At 43.4% G+C, this 20579-nt stretch overlaps 1 protein-coding gene across 1 annotated transcript in view; it reads right to left on the bottom strand.

The window, feature by feature from the left end:
- Window positions 1–13289: 13289 nt before the first annotated feature.
- ESRRB (estrogen related receptor beta) overlaps window positions 13290–20579 on the bottom strand; it is a 130246-nt gene continuing 122956 nt past the window's right edge. The window contains exon 7 of the mRNA XM_008924961.3: window positions 13290–17974. Within this exon, the coding sequence (XP_008923209.2) occupies window positions 17730–17974 (245 nt within the window). The 3' untranslated portion in view covers window positions 13290–17729. The remainder of the gene's footprint in view (window positions 17975–20579) is intronic.

The following is a 20579-nucleotide window of genomic DNA, read 5'->3' as shown; positions in this document are numbered from 1 at the left end:
AGGTTTTATACATCCTAGATTTTGCTCAGTTCAGCTGGATGATTTTACTTACTTTCCCAAACAACTGTTTCACCCTAGACTTTGACTCTCATCACAGATGTTGTTTTATTTACAATCACAGTTAAGACTGTCTGTGGTTCACCTTATAATCCTGTAGGATCAGTATTCCTTACTCTCGAGTTCCTCTCTTTCTCCCTGTTTTCCAGTTCAGGAGCTTTCTAAGCTCTTCAGTGTGTGACCTTATTGGGAACTAATGTTGGTGTTAGTGCAGTAACACATGGTTTTCCATGTCAGGCACAGGGCTTGAATCATCCATTTTGACTTGAGGAGAAAGCATGTCCCCAAAGCAGGAGCCACGCAGGATGCAGAAAAGACAGCTGGAGTATAAGGGAAAAAAAGGGCCAAGCCCAGCATGAAAAAAGCAATTAAAAACCTCGAGTCTCTGTTGGAGGAGATATCTTCTGTTAAGTGTCTGTGACCATAGCCACCCCTCATAGCAGGAGGGAAAGTAGCCAGCAGGCCTCAGATCCAAAAGAAGACAAGTCCAAGCTGGTGTGCAGAGCCTTCCTGCTTGATCAGGCCTTACAGAGTTGTTGTCTGCAGTGACATGAGGATGCCTACCTAGTTCATGGACAGTTAAATATGTGGATAACCTCCTCCTGTGAAGATGAAGTGAGCCACAGGAAGGAATTTTTATGCTTATCTGCAGGAAGGCAAAGTTTTCTGTGGAGTTTGAATCTGGGGGAACATTCTGAATGATATTGGACACTGTGGTACTCATCTGTACTGCTCTTTCCTATCTGTCTTATGACAGTGTCCCATCGTACCCTTTCATAATTACTAGGGCAGTGTGGGAAGAAGTTCATGATCATATAGTGCTGTGCAATCCACATCCTCTTACAAGTCGTCTGCACTAGCATCCAATGCTGGCCTGACCCTGTCTATTGAATTCAATGCAATGTGGAGCAGCTGAAACTCTTGGCTAACTGGAGAGAAGTGATTACCCCTTTTTACCCTGCCCTTTTCTGTGGAAACCAAGGGGAGATGAATCAGGTTGTTGACTCAGAGCAGAAGTAACTTTATAGTTGTGTGCTTCTCTGGAAAGCAACCACACTGCTCTCTACCTCTATCTTGTTTTGTGATGGTTTCACTGCTCTGACAGCATGAAAGATGTTTGGTTTTGTTCCTAATGGTGTTATCATTTATCATCCTCTTGTAAAGCCAGAACCTACTGCTCACCCGTCCTCCCCCTTTGTTAGGTTTTCTGCTCCCACTCCACTCCTGCCCTGGTAGGGAAACTGCTTGTATGCCAGAAACAAACTGTCTGTCCACTGGGTATTAGAAAAGGGGAGTATTATTTCTGCCCCCTGAAACTACTGTTGTGACCAATGGTGATGCTTTGACTGGGTTTCAGCTCTTGGGCTTTGGAAGAGCAGCTCCAGTCATGGAGTGGAGAGCTGATAGTAACCTTATTTTATCCCATAGAGATGGTAGCTGATCCTCAGTCTTGGGAAATCTTATATAGCTAGTGTCTGTGGAAGGACATAAGCATTCAAATGCTAGAAATGAAGAAAGGGATGCAGTGTGCAAAATTCCTACCCTTCAGCTGAGTCTGTCAAATCTGCTTGGGCTATAGCATGCCTGTGTCAGAGCTGTGGAGTATGTGGGGCTAGCACAGAACTGAAAGAGCATCCTACCATCTTCTATCTTGTATCCATGTCCCAAAATGATTCATAAATAGCCCTCTAAACTGCAGATCAATGGTAGGTCAGTTTCTCTAGACAAGCTGAAATAACTCAGTACTAACAGTTCATCTGCCAGAATGGGACAAGGGCTGAAGTTCACTCGTAGTTGGTACTAGTCCCTCCAACCAGAGCCTTGCCTTTGTGGTTTGCATAGAGATCACCAGCACCTGAAAACCATTCCCATGCAGTCACAGGTAGTCCAGTGCTGGGACTCGTGCTGTCACCTCACCAGGCACTGGCTATGGGTGTTGAAGGGCTGCTACCACCTGTCTTGCAGAGCTGGCACAAGAGTTGCAATATTTTCTCCCTAATGACTGTTGGGACCACATGCAATGTGTTTTGCTTCTCCTTCATGACATGTTACAGAAATCCTTCATCATCTGCAACTCTAGTTTCCAGTGTCAGTTTATGGTTCCCTAGACTGCATGCAGACTCCTGTTTTAGGTACATCTAAGCTTAATAGCAGTGGAGTTGCATGGGTTTTTACCTCTCATTTATGGATCCATATTCCTCTGTGACTACAAACCACAAGTCAGCAATGCCACCTGTTCAAGTCAGTGCATGTGGTCTGTGCTGACCTTCCTCCTAATAACTGTGGGAGAGGGCTGCAAAGTTTTGCTTTTTTGTATATCTGTGGTAATGGGCAACAGCTTCTAGACAGAAAGATACCCTTGTTCTTTCCCCTCGTCCCCCTGTCTGACTTGGTGCCCAGCTTGGGGCTAAGCACTCCTGCTGCCTTTTATTAATCTTCTCCTGGGACAGCACTATCAACAGCCCATCAACATTCAACATGCCCTCAGTCACTAGTGCTAACTCGATTAGGGCAGTGAGGAGTGACTTACAGGGGAAGCTCTTCTCCACAGGCAGTATTTGCATACAGTGATTGATGCTGATACCACCTCTAAACACATCCACATTTTGCATTTTAAACAAAGCAATTGCTGTAGAACTACTCCCTGTCATTCAGTGGGATTCCCAGTACCAGTGTAGGATGTACATTCCCTTTCTTAAAATGGACTCTCTCATTCTTGAAAGGACACTCAAGTGGGGTGAGGAGAAGGTCACTGACTCCACCTTATGTTTGGAGGAATAGAATCACTGAATCATAGAATCAACTGGGATGGAAAAGACCTCCGAGATCATCAAGTCCAACCCTTGATCCAACAACAGTGCTGCGGTTACTAGGCCATGGCACTAAATGCCACATCCAGTCTCATCTTAAAAACCTCCAGGGACGATGAATCCACCACCTCCCTGGGCAGCCCATTCCAATGTCTGATCCCTCTCTCTGTAAAAATTTTTTTCCTAATATCCAACCTAAACCTCCACCAGCAGAGCTCAAGATCGTGCCCTCTTGTCCTACTGCTAGTTGCCTGGGAGAAATGAGACTAAAGCCAACTGTGTGTCTTGTCTTGTGAAGTTGCTTGTGGAGAGTTCTGGGCTGTGTGGTCAGTGTCACAGAGTTGATGGGCCTTCACCAAGATCAAGCTTGTGTAGGGTACATAGTCTGAAACCTCCTGTGTTTCCTTCGAACAGTCTTTTCCTGGTCAGATTTCAGGCTCAGAGCAGGCTCCTCCCACATTCACCAGTGTATCTCTGTCTTGGGAATACATGAGCTGACTGGCATCCATGGAGCACTGAATATATGTATGTATTATCCACATGTATTATGCATATTATAGGTATGTATTATATGTATGTATTAGATACATATAATGTGTGTATACACAGAACCGTACATATGTATATTAAAAAATCCACCTTGTAAATTGTCCAAAGAAGCAAAAGATGACACACTTTGTTACAGTTTGTACTGGGGATTTCATTAGCAGAATGTTTCCAGGTGAAGTTCTGATGTGGAGGTAGTGTCCTGAGCCACATCTTTCTCTGAAGCAGAGTGCAAGGGAGGAAATGCGTGAGTTTAACTTCTATTTGAAGAAGGGCAAAAGGAAAAAAATTAAATCTGTGATGATACTGCTGGTACTGCAGCTTGCTTTGCAAAGTGGGAGTTGTTTATCTTCCTTATATCCTAAGTGGTTCCTTTCTTTCAAAACAAAAGGAAATTTGTCCAAAAAGTAACCCTTTTAAAACAGCAACAGGGACTTAACTTGTAATCTAGGCTGCTGGTTCCTTCAAGCAGGCATTCAGTCCTTCCCTTTGTCCTTGGGGTGTAGGGATTGTTGAGGAGGGTAAATAAATTAAAATCTCTTACATAACACTGTCTAAAGGTCCCAGAAAGAAAGGCTCCTAGGGGCTGCCAGTGTTCTTTGCCTTGCAGATGCTCATGTCCTGCTGCACTGTGAAGGCTTAACACCTTCAACAAAACTTAGAGGCCTGTCGACACAGTGCTCCAACAAGACCCAGAAAAGTTTTGCTTAGGCTTAGTAGGAAATACCTGTTTTCACTCATTCCTATCATTACTTCCTCATCTTTGTGCTTATCTCAGAGGACTTACCATATACTGCTGGTTGCCTATTTACTGTCTGAAAACTTCATGGTTGTGCAAAACTAGGCACTTCATTATTGGGCTCACGCTGTCTGGCTCAATAGATGTGGGAGCTCCATGGTGAAGGTGGCCCTTTCATCTCCTGCCACACCGTATTAATTTTGCAAATGTGACAAGCTCAGCTTTGCAAAAAAGCCGTATTGTCTATGTCTTGTTCTATTTAATATTGTATTCAAATGGTCCAAGTGCTCAGCGACGTGGGCTGGGGGAATGACTCTGCAGGCTTCTTTGTCACTTGAGTGGCAGCTGGCTTCCAGAAGTAATTATAGCTGTTCAGTGCTGTGGTACATCAAACCTCTTGGGGATTAGTGAGGCATCAGGTGCATGATGACTCAGAGGCAAGAACAGAGACGCTCCAGGTCCCAAGCCATAAAAGCCATAAGCTTTATACATCCTAATATCCACTTGGACTTTGGACTACAGTGAAAAGGAAGCATTGCAGTGATCTTGAAGAGGGCATTCTAATTTTCTAATTTTCCAGAAATCCAGAAGAAATCCAGAGAAATTTAGACCTTAGGAGTTTGAAAGTGAATTGCATTGCCATCATGTGGATGAATGGAAGCTAATGTCTACTCAGAAAAATTCTGGGACCCTCATTTATTAGCTAGAAATAAAAATAAAGTTATGATAGTTATGAAAGTTTTTAAGTCAGAATGCTTAACAAAATGTGGAGTGAAATTATAATAGCAATTTAACTACGGTAGTGTCCAAGTAAACACTGAAGTTAGTTTGAACCAAGTGATATGGGTAATTAATATGAATTACAGTCTAACATGTTCATTAAAGTAACCACTCAGTGACATTTGGTGCTTACAGAATTAGGTGTTAGTAACATTAACTATTTAGAAAATGAATATGCAAAATAGCTAAAGTGGTACAGGATCAGCATGATCCTTTTGTGTCTTTTTCAGGGTGGTGTTTCCAGACACCTGACTGCATGAAGAAGTATTAAGTAATATCCTATCTGCACTGCTTGAACAATAAAAACCCTTTAAACTCTTAACTTGTTTTGTTTGTACTTAAGTAAATGTGATTTTCTGCAGTAATTACAATACCAGGAGCAAACCTGCCAAAGTAATGAGTGGTTATTAGGCTCTATGTAATCTTAAACTAATCTAAGTCAATAATTATTACTCAAGATAGGGTAGGTTTGCAAATACTTATGTGGCTAAGATCTAAATAGAAGATATGGAACTGTAATACTGTCTGTCTGTGCACTTTTAGGGCATGTCAGCTGAGGCTAGGTGCCTCCGTGCCTCCAGCCTAGGTTTTCACAGGACATATAACAGAGCTTCTGAGTTTTCTAATTGGCTATCCCTCTGCCTTTAGCCTCTGATGTTTCCCCACAGTTAGGAACCTAGACACATTACCTGGCTGTCCCAGAAGGAGCCCATGCTGGTTTCTGTCTTCTGCTTCAAGCTCCCATGCTCCCAGTTTTGTGAGTGGAGCATAATCTGTATTTATCACACGTTCTGCTCCTGGTTCATCACATCCTGGCTGTGCCCTCAATAGCCTGGCCATACCTTGGCCAGCATCTTTCATAGGTTGCTGCTTCCTCTCCACTACTTGTTCTTGGTAGTGTAGAAAAAAGTGTTGTACTATAATATAAAAGCAAATCCTGACTCAGGCACAAAACCAAGACACATGCTGGATCATTCTTTCCAGTGTAGCTTGCCAAGGAAACTGAAGAAATCATCAGGCCTTTCCTTCCATCCTAAAGCTCCATCTGGATCAGGCATCATATAAGGGTTCCTGTAGAAAACTCTTTGCTAAAATGTTCTTTCATGATGTTGGGTGGTCATCACATGGTAAAGCATAGTTTGAAATAGTTTAAGCAATTGGCCTCCTAATATATAGTATATATATATAATATATCTCATATATATATATATATATAGTATACAGTTCCTATCTGTTAAGATTGGGACAAGTGAGAGATCAGTGGTGGATCACTGGAACATCAGGTATGATTTCTGCTATTGCCACCTTTCTCTGTAGTACCCACAATGGCAATACAGTTATTGCATGAATAAATACAAATATTTGCTTATGCAGTTTTTCCCAGAACATAATTAGGTGGAATGAGGGAAGATGAAAAGCCATTTTTTCTGTAGGATATAGCCAAATGCACAAAAAGTAATGAGGAATGATATAAGCAGGAGACTTCAGAAGAATCAACAAAAATTTTAAATTAGTGAGGAGCAGTGGAAAGAGGGCAAGGACACTGGAGCAAAGCTAAATGAATTCTTTGTGCCAGTCCTTCCCTGTGATTTTAATTTTACTTGATAATTCAACCAATTTACCTGATTCAAAGTAAAGCTCAGTGGTCTGTGACTTCCCAGATCATCCCAAATGCCTTTTTTAGAACAACTTACAGCATTTGCTACCCTTCATTACTCCAGTATAACAGCTGACTTTAATGAGAGAATTCATGTCTTCAGCAGCTCAGCTTCCATTCCAAACTCCTACAGTTCTCTTGGATGTACACGATATACTGTGCTGGTCATTTATTTGTTCTTTAGCAGTTTGTTCCAGCATTTTCTCTCCTGACACTTCAGTCTCAGAAGGTGTCTCATCTTCATTACTTGAACAGAGTAATTTTAGGAGAGAGGTCTCTCCAGTGGATCTCTCTCTGGTGCAATCTGGCACAGAGAAGCACTATCTTTCAATGTTTGCAGAAATACTTGCCTTTAAGGCCTGCTTCTTCACTTTCTTGTGTGCTGCAAAGGCACTTATAGTTCTCTCTTCTCCACAGAGTACTAGGGACACATGAATGTGGGAGCTGGAGGGACCCTGTCTCACACAAGTTTATACAGGTTGAGCTGTATTTCAGCAGCCACAATTTTTACTGCTGGGAAGCAGTCCCAGAACTTCTGTACTCTGAATCTAACATCTCTTATTCCTTCTGCTTTGAATTCTTTGCTCCTGGCTATCAAAACATAGATTTGAGGCAATAGGTTAAATTTTACTTCTCAAAGAGATGATTAGATATTAGGAAGATTAGGTATTACAAAGAAATTCTTTTCTGCAAGGGTGGTGAGGCACTGGAGCAGGTAGCCCAGAAAAGTTATGGATGCCCCATCCCTGGAAATGTTCATGGCCAGTTTGGATGGGGGTCTGAGCAACCTGGTCTAGTGGAAGTCGTCACTGTCCCTGGCAGATGAGTTGCAAGTACGTGATCTTTAAGGTCCCTTCCAACCCTGGCCATTCTATGATTCTATGATGATTCCCTAACAACAAAGAATGTGATGAGGATATGGGGAAATCTCCTGCTAATGGGAAAAATATATTTCAGCTTTTTTGTTGGCTTTGAAGAGTGCAGGGCTTTGCCTGCCTTGTTCAGACAAACTTTTCTCATGCCACTTAATATTACTGTCTCATCTGGAAGTAATAATACGCAGTAAAACCACATAATATCTGCTTTCCACCCCTTCTGTATGTAGCAGTGTATTTAAGCTTTATTGATTTTGAAGCTCTGAATTGACTCATTCTCCCTTTTGCTGTGTATCTTTTCTTCCCTTTCCTTTCCTGAATCTGTTTCAAACCAGGAGAAATCATTCAAGATTCACCCTAGGAAAAGAAGGAACAGAGCAGTCATATTGAGGGCTGAGGTGAGGAACAAGTTGACATTAGTGTCTTCCTTAGTTTGCTTCTCTTCTTTTTTTCCAGGAGCACATTGGCCTCCTATTTGCTCCCTGCACTCTCACTGACACATGGGTTGGTGGTGAGGGTAGGGCAAAAATCTTCCTGTCTGTGGTTTCCTGCCAGGCTGATGAAAGGGAAACAAGCAGCAAAGCTAGCTATGCCAACTAGGTAAAGAACAAACTGTATCACTTTTTTTAAGTTTACCCCTCTTTTCTCACTCTTTTTTCCTTGAAAGCTCTAAATATATCTGAGTGGGAACCTTCCTAATTATGAGAAATGATCCAACAGTAAAAAAATAAAGGTACCTAAGGTGTGGACTGGCAGGGAAGTAATATTGTGTCCACATCTCCCCATACCCATTAAAAAGTGGAGACAGGACTGTGAAAGGAGAGAAGTAACAGAGGAGAGATTATTTATTTAATCTGTTTAGCAGCAGTAACTGTGAAGCATAAAACTAACTGCAAAGGGTGTTGGATTCCTCAGCAAAGTCTGAAAGATAGAGATGTTGCAATGCTGCTCGATATTCCCTTTGTGTTATCATTATATCATTTTCTTTCTCTCCTATTTGTTTTAGAGGTACTGTGTGTTCCTGATTTGCTGGGCAACTAATTAAGTGATGAGTGCGCATGGAAGAAATTATTTCATTTCTCCATCATGGCTGGGAAGTCACCAGGATACTTTTGTGAAGGACATCTAGTCAGTTCTGCTCACCTTATGAAGCACTGTCCAAGTGCAGGTTAGTCCTTCTCCTTTGGCATATCACAGCTGAATTGCAGCTATTCATAGTCATAGCCCAGACAGTTTCTATTGCAGTTTCTGTTCTTTGACTCTTGATCTTTGAAAAGGAAAATGCTTATCTGAACAACTTGTGCTGTGGAGAGTGCAGAGCCAAACACAATGAAATGGGCATTTGCTGTGATGACTTGTGTGAGAATAAATATAACCAGCAGAGTATATGGCCAGAACCTGGCACAAGGAGGCGACAGCATTTGTGCTTAGCATGGTATCTCACTGACAACTTGGGGGTAAGTTATTTATTCTTTGTATTGGAATAAATAACATGCACAGCAGTCAGGCAGCTGTAGGTAGCCAATACTATCTTTATCTGTGAGAATGTCCAGAGAATTGACAGGAGCAACTTAGCAATATGCTCTGGGACACAGGGTAATCACAAACTCTGGAACAAGTCATGGATACCCTGTTTTGTGGACATGTTCCACATGAAAAGCAAAACCCAAGACAGTTCTCAAGTCCTAGTCCAAGCTGATTCATCCTATGCAGTTATTAAGTCTCCCACAATTTGAAAGGTCCCAGGCATCACTTATACTGGGTTTCAACTACCTTTTAGGATATACTTAATTGCACGCTCCATGCCCCAGGGAAGAAGAGTGAGCCAGGGGCCTGTTTTGTGTGCAGTGAGCAGCCATGGAATGAAAAGGAGGCTCCTGCACAAAAGGCTTGCAGTAGGCAATGGGTGGCAGAAGGAAGTGCTGAGCTATTATGGCTCAGTGTGCTGGGTAGTGGCATTATCCAGCTGCAGTCTCTTACAGAGTTCAGAATACCTTCAGGGTAGGAAGTTTCTACTCCTCTCACAGTTTTACTCTGCCTCCAGCATAGGCTGACAGGCTCGGGGAAGATCTGCAAAATGGTGTCACATTTGCTTATATATCAATCAGATTTTTACATAGTATTTTTATAGTTATGATAATAACTTTATCGTTTTGGTAAACACAGAACATTTTATTTGCCTGTTCACTTGCTCATTCACAGATGACAGAGTACACAGGTCCTAAGTTAATCCAGATATTTTCTTTTTCTTTTGAAAAGGCAAGGTGTTCTCTTGATTCAAGCAAGTAGAGAAACAGAGCTCAATGTATGTCCAGGCAGGCTTTGTTCTTTTTTACTGATTGTTTATCTCATGTTTACATTTCTAGACACATTTAGAAGGTGTTTATGATTTATCTGTAAAATATTTTTATTTTCTTTGATCATCGAGTGTGAATTTGGTGGTGTTTCTATAATTGCTGTAACTCAGTTTGGGTTAATAACTATTTACCAGGTGAACACAGCATCATGTGAATGTAGCTTTTCTAATTAAAGCACTGGCAACACCACATGTTGTTGTGTGCTGCTCTGCTGCATGGCCTTGCCGGCGTATGCCGTCAGGATTTTGAGGTTCTCTTGGGTTGTGCAGTGGAGCCTGAGGTGAGTGTGGTATTTCTCTGATTTGGCATAGTTTGTCTAGTTAACTGGAGCTGTTGCAGAAGCTGCTGTGATGTAGTCTGACTATGCACTGTGTCTCAGGCCTGTACTTTGTTCCTGTTTGCAAACATAAGTAGGATAATCTGGCCCAAATGGCATCAACAGTGTCATTTTACAAATGCCCTCCTGTAGCCCTCCCCTTGGTTTGATGAGTGTCGTTTGGGTGGCATTTCATTCCTTGCAGGACTGGAAAGCCAGGACATCTTAGCAAAGCCTCAGCAATGGGGGACAATAAAGTGGAGTTAGCTGGAGCAACCCTCCTTCCAAGTGAAAGGCATCCAGAACAGTGAGCTGGCTGCTAGCCACAGGGGCCTTGTTTTTAAAGGAGGTGGAACAGTCTATCTTGCCAGGGGTTTGGAGAAACTTGGTATGGTCAGCTGCCACAGGGGACTGGATATTCACTGGTGGCCTCCTCACCCACATGGTCATTGTGTCAGAAATAGGACAGGAGGAGGGAGCTGGGAGAAAGAGAGATCATCCATTAGTGAAGAAACAAAAATATATCAAAGATTATCAAGGGAAACGGGCTAGATCATAGCAGGAACCTCATCATGAGAAACAGAGCAGTGATGGAAAGAAGAAATGTGCAGAAGCAGTGGTAAGGATTTATATTTTCTGCAGCTAGAAAAAGTGAGTCTGAGCTAGAAATGCTCAAAGCAGTGGAAGAACTGGGGATAGCACCCTGAAAAGCTGACACCTGTGCTAATGCTGGGAGCATTAGTCCCTTAGGACACTGATGAATTTTTATGATGCAATGACAAAAACTAATATGTGATTACCCCAGGCTTGGTTACAAGGGTTCATTAGATTGAAAAATATCTGATGAAACTATACTTCCTAAAACTGACCCAGAAGATCACTGATCTGTAGTAGCATTAACCATTGACAAAAAATATAAACAAAAGTTTGGTTAATGTGTTTAAGTTTAATAATGTAAATGGTAATAGAAAATTACTTCTAGCATTGACTGCTTTCAGTGTTGTGGTGGAAAAGAATTAACAATGCTGGAAATGCAATTAATGAAGGTGGGTGAAATCAAGCAACGTGAAAGACTGTGCATGGTAAGGAAAAGTGAGCAGGGGACTGTTTGTCTTCTAATACAAGCTGTAGGAGCATGAAATAGGATGAGCTGATGGTATACTCAGAGTAGGCAAAGGAGATACTGATCCATGGAACTCACTGCTGCAGGGTTCTGTGAAGGATGAATGCTTGTGTTTGAAAACAGAACTGGAGAAATTAATGTAAGAAAAATCATTGAGGGGTGTTAAATGCAAAGACCACATACATATCTAGCTCAGGTAGTCTTTGATCCTTAAATTGCTGGGAGACTTAATTATACCTCCTTGCCATGTTTTTACATTCTCCTCTGATCATCTGCTGCTGGCCATGTTAGCAGAGGGGGCACTGGTCTAAATGGGTCTGTGATCTGAAACAACACAGATGCATGTGCTACCAAGAGATGGTTGCAGTAGGCATGTGATTCATTGCATTTATGAAGGGATCTGTGAAGCACTGAAGCCTCTAGCAAATCTGTGATGAGTCAGTGGTAGCTGTTGTCTTCTCAGTTTTTCTTGCAAAAAATGCTTTGAGCCTCTGACCAGTTCAGATCTTTCCTGTGACTTCACTCCTACTTCGTATTTGGATGCTGCTACTCTCAGAGCTGACTTTTCTAGCCTCGCCCAAGACCTGTTGAAGAGCTTAAACTTGGGGAAGAAAAATGTGTTTAGAGAATTCTACATTGATTAGTAAAGAAACCTTCTTTCCTCTCCAGCTGATCAGAGAAAATAGAGTATTTTCCTAGTATTTCCTGTGAAGCTCTTCTGTAAGAGGAAATATCAGGTTGGCCTCTGCTTCTCCCAATGTTCTGTGTAGTTACCATGAAGACAATTCTCTCACCCTTTTTTTTTTAATTCCAGTGAACACAAGTAAGCAAAATAAGGAAAACCTCAAAACACCTAGACAAAGGAGAACTCCCAGGAAGGCAGCTTCCACTTTAGAAATAAGGGACCAAGGAACTCACAATCCTTGAATGGTGTGTGTGAAGAGTGGGGCCTAGGCTCTCTGTGGTCCTCTGGCTACCTTTACTAATCTCTTAACACCATCAACTCCACTGCCACATACACTTTTCAGAACCCCAAAACTACTGCCTTTTGCGAAGTCACAGATCAACTATATCATATATATATATATATATATAATATATATATATATATATACACATATAGCATCCCTGTGCTATATTTAACCTGAAGTACAGTCCACTTTAAAGTCCTACTGTGGTGGCCAAATCCAAACCTTCTGTGAGTAGATACAACATTCAGAGGACCTATGCACACAATGTAGGTGGGCTGCGAGCTGCCTATGTGAACTTGGAAGGGGATTTTATTGGTTCAAAGACTGTGCCTGTTACAGTCAGAGTGCTGGTGACTGGGCTAGGGGTAGCTCTTGTAAGTGTAAGTTCTTATTGTGCTTCACCTCCCTCTCCAGCTTTGTGATCATCTTGTTTTTTTTTCATTCAAGCTCATTTCTAGACCATGGACTTTCTTACCGGCCACTAATAATTCAGCTACCCCCTTCTTCTGAGGGCAGGCCAAGAGGCCTTTTGATTGCCTCGTTTAGATGCATCATCCCAGTGAGTGCCATTGCCCAGAAGGACCTTAGCAGCATTGGCTGAGGCATGTGGAGATGGAGGTGCTTAAACAGAGTGTGATGCTGTCTGTATTCAATAGAATCAGACGTGGAATAAAACCCTGGGTCCTTGTTTCTCACATCTCTGCCCCAACTCCCACAGCACATTTCCTTCTGCTTTCTCAAGCAGCTATGGGCTTTCCCTCTTGCACCACTTGACCACTCGATCAATGTAAATGCCATGACTTCAGCACTGTGCAGCTGCTGTTACACTTGCAGTATTCATGATGTCATTGCTGGATTTAAGCCAGTGGTCTGTTTTATAATGAGAGGTTTTGTTTTTCACTGGAACAACTTCAAGACTTTTTCCTTGCTAGCTCCTGATTATTCCTTGTACCCATGAAGTGTAGAATGTGGGAAGAAAATAGATGAGTGGAAGAGACTGGTCCATGAAAGAGACTGACAGCAGTGCCTGTCTTAACAAGTCCTCAGCAAAGCTCATCTCACAAAAACTCAGAAGCTTGCTGAGAAGTGTTTTTTATATGGGAAAACACCAAATGAGCATTTCTAAGTGAGAGGACTGGTGCTCTCCTACCCTTCTGCAGCATGCACAGATCACACCTTCCCCCACACCAGCCCCTTCTATGAGGCTATGTGCATCCCAAGGGACAGAACAGAGCACCTCCTAAACACAATAAACATTACTCTGTCTGGGTTAGTTTTTACATTTCTGTGTTTTATTTCTTGTTTTGATTGAAATGACCTGTACCACAGGAATACAATTTATTTAACAGGTTTTTCTTTTTTTTTTTTTAATTTTATTTTATTTTATTTATTTTATTTTTTTTAGGAGCAGATAATAGTTAAGTAGATACTGTTTATTTCACCGTCTATGACTCCCTGCATCATTCTCACAGCCTCTGTCTCTCTCCGACTTCTCCACATAACCCAGCCACAAGAACAACAGAGTGACCTTTGGCCATATGATTGACTATAGCTTGTGGATACAAAGTGGAAGCTCTTTTTTCTTAGCTCTGATTGGTAATATAAGCTCAACAAGTTACATTCTAGGGTCTTTCTTAATGACTTTCCCCTCTAATAGCTGCTTACATGTTTCTGGTGCAGCATGTTTTATTTTATATACTTATAATAGTTTTAAAAAAAAGATGACAGAGCTTATGAAAACAATGCCCCCTTAGCATAAGCAATACTGCAAGGTCCTGATTGTTATGGGGGCATTTCTTGTAGCTTCACAGTTTTGCTGCGAGGTGTAATGCCCAAGTTTCCTCAGAAACCAAAATTCCGTGTGGTAATTTACCTTTTATTTTAATTGATCCCCATGAAATTTGTTTTGCATTACAGGCCAGACACTGGTGTTCCCAGAGAAGAATGTGCCTAAAACAGAAGAGCTGGTCACTTGGGAAGAACTGCCTTTTGTAGTAGCTGACAGGTACCTGGTTTCTGTTATCCACATATGCAAATCAGGGGCTGGAGCTGCTTTTACTGTAGTTGCTGGTGTGCGCTTCATATTATTAACTGTCACTGATACACTTACCTCTACTGCTTTGCTTTTCTTTAAGTCATAGAGCCCGTTTGTGTCCCAACAGCTCAAGCTCCATCATTTTTTGATCCGTGAAGAAGGAAAGGTGTATGGACCTGACTCTGTGACTCTTATATTACAAGTGAGCAGCATAAGAGCATTGACCCAAACCCCATTTCCTAGTTCATGCCTCACCTTCCACATCTCCAGACCTTTTCATAAGAGACTGTGAGCATTCAAAGACCTAAGCAGTTGCTGAAGATTAATTTCCTCCTTCAAAGCGGACTGAGACGACTACACTAAGATGTTACCATCCTCAGCGGCCGTGTGATAATACCAGTGATGCACAGCAGATCAGAGTAACTGGGAACAGGTGTATGTGATTCCTGCACTTGCCTGAAGGGCCCAAGAGACCTGACCTGGTTCCCAATTTAGGATGGTACAAGCCTTTTAAGGGTTAAATCTAGACAGGTGTTTCTGTCCCAGTTCCTGGGGAGAGCTTGCATTCCTTGTTTAAAGAGATTAATATATGCTAAGTACTGTCTGGTTCAGTTCCCATCGTATTTCAGAAGCAATTCAAACATTTCCCTGCATATTATCTTCAAGCAATGGAGGATATTCAGATGGGCTCCAAGGTTATGCAGCTTTAATGGAGAAAGAAGTTCCTGGAAAAAAATGCACTTGGTATCTTTATATTGCTCTGTCAAGGCAGGAGTTTCCTCCATACCATAGCCCTACTCTAAATAGCCAGCGGTTTCTGTGAGCTAGAAGTTAACTCGGCAGCTTTCCATAATTGTGTTTTGTAAATAGTTCTGGCTCTCTGTTCTGGAAAGCAGCCTGAGTCCAAATACAACAAAGATAGAAGAGCCTTTTGGGGTTTTTTTTGGGTGGGTGTTTTTGGTGGGGTCTTTTTGGTTGTTTTTTTTTTTTTTTTTTTTTTTTTTTTGTGTAAGTGACCTTTCCAGCAGGGCCTGACAGAGTAAGAATTGCTTCTTAGGATCTTTTCAGCCCATTTTGGGACAGCTACCTTTGTACAGCAAGTTGGGACACAATGTGCTGTAGCTGAGCTGGGTCATACTCGGCAAGACTGCAACAGTGGTCAAGTGAGTCAAACTTACAGGCAATAAAGCAACATAACACACCTGCAAAAGCACTCCTTCAGGAGTGGCCACAGCCAGGAAGAGTTACCAGAGTGCAGCACATGGCAAGCTGGCTCTGTAGCAGTGGCATGCATTTTACTTTGGTCCCTCGGTCACAGATGGGTACAGGGATCATGAGTGCAACCAAAAGCCTCTCATTTTCTCACCAGCTGCCTCTGGGAGGGAGCTGGGGAGAGAAGCATGAGTATCTGCTCAAAGCACAAGACCACTGTGTAATTGCTACTGCTGTTGGAGCTCCAGTTCCCATGTGCCTTCTGCCCTTTAGGTCTCTGTTGGTTTACTAATATGCCTGAAGTAAGACTGAATTCCTTTATCAACGAAGTACAAAATGAGTGAAGTAGCTACAACTGTGTAGCATAGGAAGAACTCAAAGGAGATGAACTGAACTAACTGAAGTACAAGGTGAGGGCTGGCTACAAGAGCTGAGAGGTCACCATCAGTCAGCATCCATAGCTCAGTCTGCCGGGCAGGGTTCTGCAGCACTGACAGCCCTGCTGTGACACATTCTGCTCCAGTAGAAAACAAGCACCCAGTGTCTCTCTGATCACACACTGCAACCCTGGTTTGGAAGACTTCCTGCTGGGGGCAAGTTACTCCTCTGCCATACCACCTGTCTCCTGGGGAAGCCAGGAAGGGATGGAAGCTTGAGGAGAACAGAGGTAATAGAGTCAGTGGTGTCTCAAATGTAGATCAGAGGCTTTTCCTCACCTCTACTGCCTTGCTGCTGACCACAAAAGAGACAGGACACTCAGGTTGTGTCAGCTCAGGCTAGCTTAAAACGAAGTGACCTAGAAAATAAAGTCTCAAAGAATGCCAGCAGTCAGTTTTGTCAGTCACCTACATTTCCCTCTGGCTACTGAGAATGCAGCAGGTATGGCTTAGGCAGCAGAGCTGATAAACCAGGCCTTGGAGATAGCAGAAACCTGGGTATGTAAGAGGAGTAAATAAACATTACTCCAGTTCTTCTTCTACCAACCCAAGGTCAGCTATTTGCTTTTTGATCAGGAAGAGAGCCTCTTACAGCCTCAGGTATAATATATGTTTGCTCTTTTCCTACTGTTGAGGATAATGGGATGAGGCAGGGGAAGACAGTAGTTGGAGTATCGGGAGTCTTATGCCACCGTCTAATTTATTTCCCTAGGCTGTCACAAAAAAGTAATCTCTCAGGCTCTGGAGCTGCCTCCTCTGAAAAGCAGTGCCCTTGATTCCTAACTAGAATTTGGCGTTAAGCCTAAGTCTCTGTGGAGGCAAAGAGCTATCATTTAGTGAAGTCTAGGAAAGATCTGGTTTGGGGTGTATTGATACTTGGGCAGTAACCATGCAGACAAACCTTGTGTTCTCTGCCACAAGGAACAAGTGGGGAATGGTACTCAGCTGAGCTGAAGAGGCAGGTTTGATACACTACAGGGTGAAAAGTGTGGAAGAATTGTAGTTAGCACCACATAGGAGAGGATGCAGAGATTATCAAGTCAACCCAGCATATCAGGCTCTTTTCTCTCACCATTTGGGAAAGACTTGCATTTTCTCAGGGACATACATCCTACCTCTTCAGGGGCCTGCAGGGATTGTACATGGGATGGACTAGCCAGGCGTAATGACACACTGTACAAGGTCGCAGAATATCTTACACAGTTAGGAGCATCTTTCCCGGTAAGAAGTGGGGCCTGTATGTACAAGTGTTAGAGGAGCCTGGGAGGCAACCTTTTTGTTCAGGAGAGGTCCAGCAGTGCTCTTCTCCAAAGGAGCATCTGCTCTATGGTTAGAGGCAGAAAGGTGACAAAAAGAAGGACCACGGCTGCTTCCCTTTCTAACTGACCCCTCATAACACCAGCAGATAAAGTTTATATTGACTGTTCTTCCTCTCTTCCTGCTTTTGTCCCCACTCCCCCTCCAGCACTGGCAGAGGGAGCTGGGGAGCAGGCAGCCTGGACAGCGCTGAGAGCATCGCTGATCAGAGGGGCTAAGCCCCGATGACCGCCTCAACAAGTGCAAGAGCATATTCAGGTATTTCCCACAGAGAAAACAACGAAAAAAAGAGAAACAGGTGACTGATTAAAAGTTTCCCCCCTTCTGTACACAAGATTCTGCAGTCACGCCGACAGATAGACATTAAATAATTCTTCCATAATAAATGATTGGAGATAAAAGCCGGCGGTGGCTGCTGCTGCTGTTTGGATTACTCCGTTGTCTGCATCTTTGTTTCTAGTTTGTTCCCCGGCCACTGTCGGCTGGCACTGGGGCTGTCAGACCTTTGCCTCTAGCATTTCTAGGAAGAGTTTATGCATGGGAACCTTGCCCTGCAGTTTAATGCTGTAGAAGTGCTGCACAGCTTTGGCAGCCGTCTGCCGCAGGAGGGGCAAGGTCAGGAGCAGCTTGCCTGCTCGCCGGGGCTCCTCATTGCGCTGACTCAGCTCGTAGTCTTGCAGGGCTTCGTGGAGAAGGTCCTGGAGTTTCTGCACTGCATCCATGTCCTCTATGTGCATGGAGTCTGGGGGAAGGGAGAAAAGACAGCAAACAGACAAGTCAGACATGAGGAAGGAAATCCTTTATGGTTCTGAAGTTAAGGATATTTTCTTTCCTTCTTTTCTGTAGTTGTTGGTTGTTTTGGTTTTGTCATTCCCCCATGCCCCCACCTCCCCGGGAGTGGGGGTGGGAGTGTTGTTGCTGGTTTGGTTTGTTTCTTAAGGGGAAAAAAACACCTTGCTGGCAGGTGTTGGTGCTGCTGCTATGAAGTTTGGCAGCAGCCCAGTGTGTTGGCCCTAGCAGTGCAGAGACAGTAAGGTTGCCAGGGGTAGGTGACACATGTGCCCTGTGTGCTGCCCATTTTGCCAGCCACCACAAGGCTGTGCAGGGGTCGGCCAGGAGCCTTTGTGATTTGCACATTTACTTGCCCTCCATGCTCCTTATGGTGAGAGTCACCCTGCAAGGGGCAGCAGCTGCTGTGCTGCCGCTTGGGAGCAATCTCATTAAGAATAATTAACACTGCTATAGCGCTTCATCTGTCTAAACTGCCTAATTGCCTTGCAGCTGCTCAGGGTGTCAGCAAGACAGAAAAGCCCCAGTAGGTCACAACCAGCGTGCCCAGGGGTGTTGCCAGACCCACCTTTGTACATATGCCCCTGTTTTCAGAGACTGCCAGCAGCTGCTCAGGGAGCTTCCTGCTTAAATAAAGGAAACCCACATCTCCTCTTCCCTTAGGCTGCCAGTTAGATTCCTAAAAGCTGTCAGAGGGGCTAGCAGGGTTTGCAAGGCTAGACAGTTCCTTGGTGTGTCTGTGAAGCTGGTAATGACTGAGTCCAGGGTCGAGCTAGGAAATTGTGTGGAACAGGCTGCTAAACTTGTGGGTAAGTCATAATGCCAGAGAGCAGCACCAAAGAGCAGAGAGGTTTGATTAGAAAAACTAACCAGGCACAGCATCACTGAAGGTTTGCTCTTTTTTCCTCTTGCTTCTTTCTTAAAACCCTGACAGAGCTGGAGACACTGTTGCCATGTCTTCATTATTCAGAGACTTTTAATCGATACTGAACCCATTGATAAAGATTCTTGCCACAGGGCAATGAATCCAGAAGCCACAGCAAAGGGACACTTTGGCAAGCACACATGCACACCTGTAGTTGCACTGCCTGCCACCACAGCCTGGGCTTTGCAGTGTGGCAGTGCTCTGGCTCAGCCTACTCACAAACACAAATGTGAGGACATGGGTTCCCCAGTGTGACAGCAGTGAAGGGGAGGAAAGCCATCTGAACTGCCAAAAACTCTGTAGAAACATGTGTCATCTCTATGGAGAACACAGTCACAAATTAGACACTGTGAATTTCATGAGATACATTTAATTTAAAAATATTTATGATGCATGATTTATAAAGTATTACAACAGTTGGGAAAATATTATGTCTAGCAAGAAAGCTGTTTAAGAAGCTGTTTAGAAGGAATTCACTAATTAGAGGATATTAAAGGCTTGTATTCTCAAGAAGCCTACTGAGAAAGAATTGTTCTTGCTACATTTACACTTTGTACCCAAAAGACCAGGCAAAGGAGCTCAGAGAAGGGCTGGTAGGTCGCCACAGTGACCTGAGCTAGACACAGAGGTCAATTCTGAAAAGTAGGGAGGGAGAAGGATGTTGCCAAGTCAGTCTGGCAACATCTCCCAGCCAGGCAGCACATTTGAAAAATTTCCATGCACAATCCAGGAGAAGTGAGTAGGATCTGTTTCCCACTCATTCGCAGAGGTCATTTTGGAGACTGGAAGTATCAAAAGTTGAAACTTGGAGGGAAACATCCTCCAGCCTTTCTCTTCAATGTCCTTCTGGCTAGAGGCACAAGGGGGAGAAGTAAACACAGCCTGTCAAGAGTTTGCAGATCCCAGCGGGTGCTAGAAGTACCAGGCAATGAGCCATGCTGCAGGTCAAAGTGGGTGCTCTGGTTTTGGGTACTGATATTGACAAGACAACAGCATTAAATAACTACGTGTATATAGCAAGAGGAACTTGGGAAATAAAGATCAAAGCCTGCCCCACCACCACCTCTCTCTGCTGAAAGCTCAAAATTGGTAGCTGACTGCAAAAAATAAAACAACATTGCAGGATTAATTTCCTTGCAATCCATCAGTGAACCGGTATCGATGGCATTGATAAACTGTTAATTACGAAATCAATAGCTATGAATTTTTACAGCTGTCAGAGCACTGAGATGGGGGCAGGCTGCCTGACCGTGTCCCCGAGGGTCAGCTGGCCTAGAAGCCAGGCTTCATGCCGGGAACCCTTCTCCAGCACCACTGGCATGGGGTACAGGGCAGTTGTGAGAATGGACAAAGCCCACTGCCTCCTCAACTGACTCATGCATTTTCTGGCAGGAGCAGGAACCTCACAGGACCCATTGGTACAGAATTTGCTACACATCCCCTTGCCAGATCTGGATCTTGTTCACCCCATCTCAGCATTAAAATGCATTGGGGAAAAAAAAAGAGGAAATAAAGTTTGGACAATCTTGCATGTCCTAAAATGAATATGTGCTGTGTGTTAAGCTGGAGAGCTCTTCAATACATAGGTTGATCGATTTTTATCCTAAGGAAAGAGGACCTAGGAATGCTTTAA

This window comes from Manacus vitellinus, unplaced genomic scaffold (genome assembly GCF_001715985.3).
Source record: "Manacus vitellinus isolate BGI_N305 unplaced genomic scaffold, ASM171598v3 scaffold_6_pilon, whole genome shotgun sequence".
NCBI classification, from domain to species: domain Eukaryota; kingdom Metazoa; phylum Chordata; class Aves; order Passeriformes; family Pipridae; genus Manacus; species Manacus vitellinus.
This window is presented reverse-complemented; position numbering and strand designations above follow the sequence as displayed.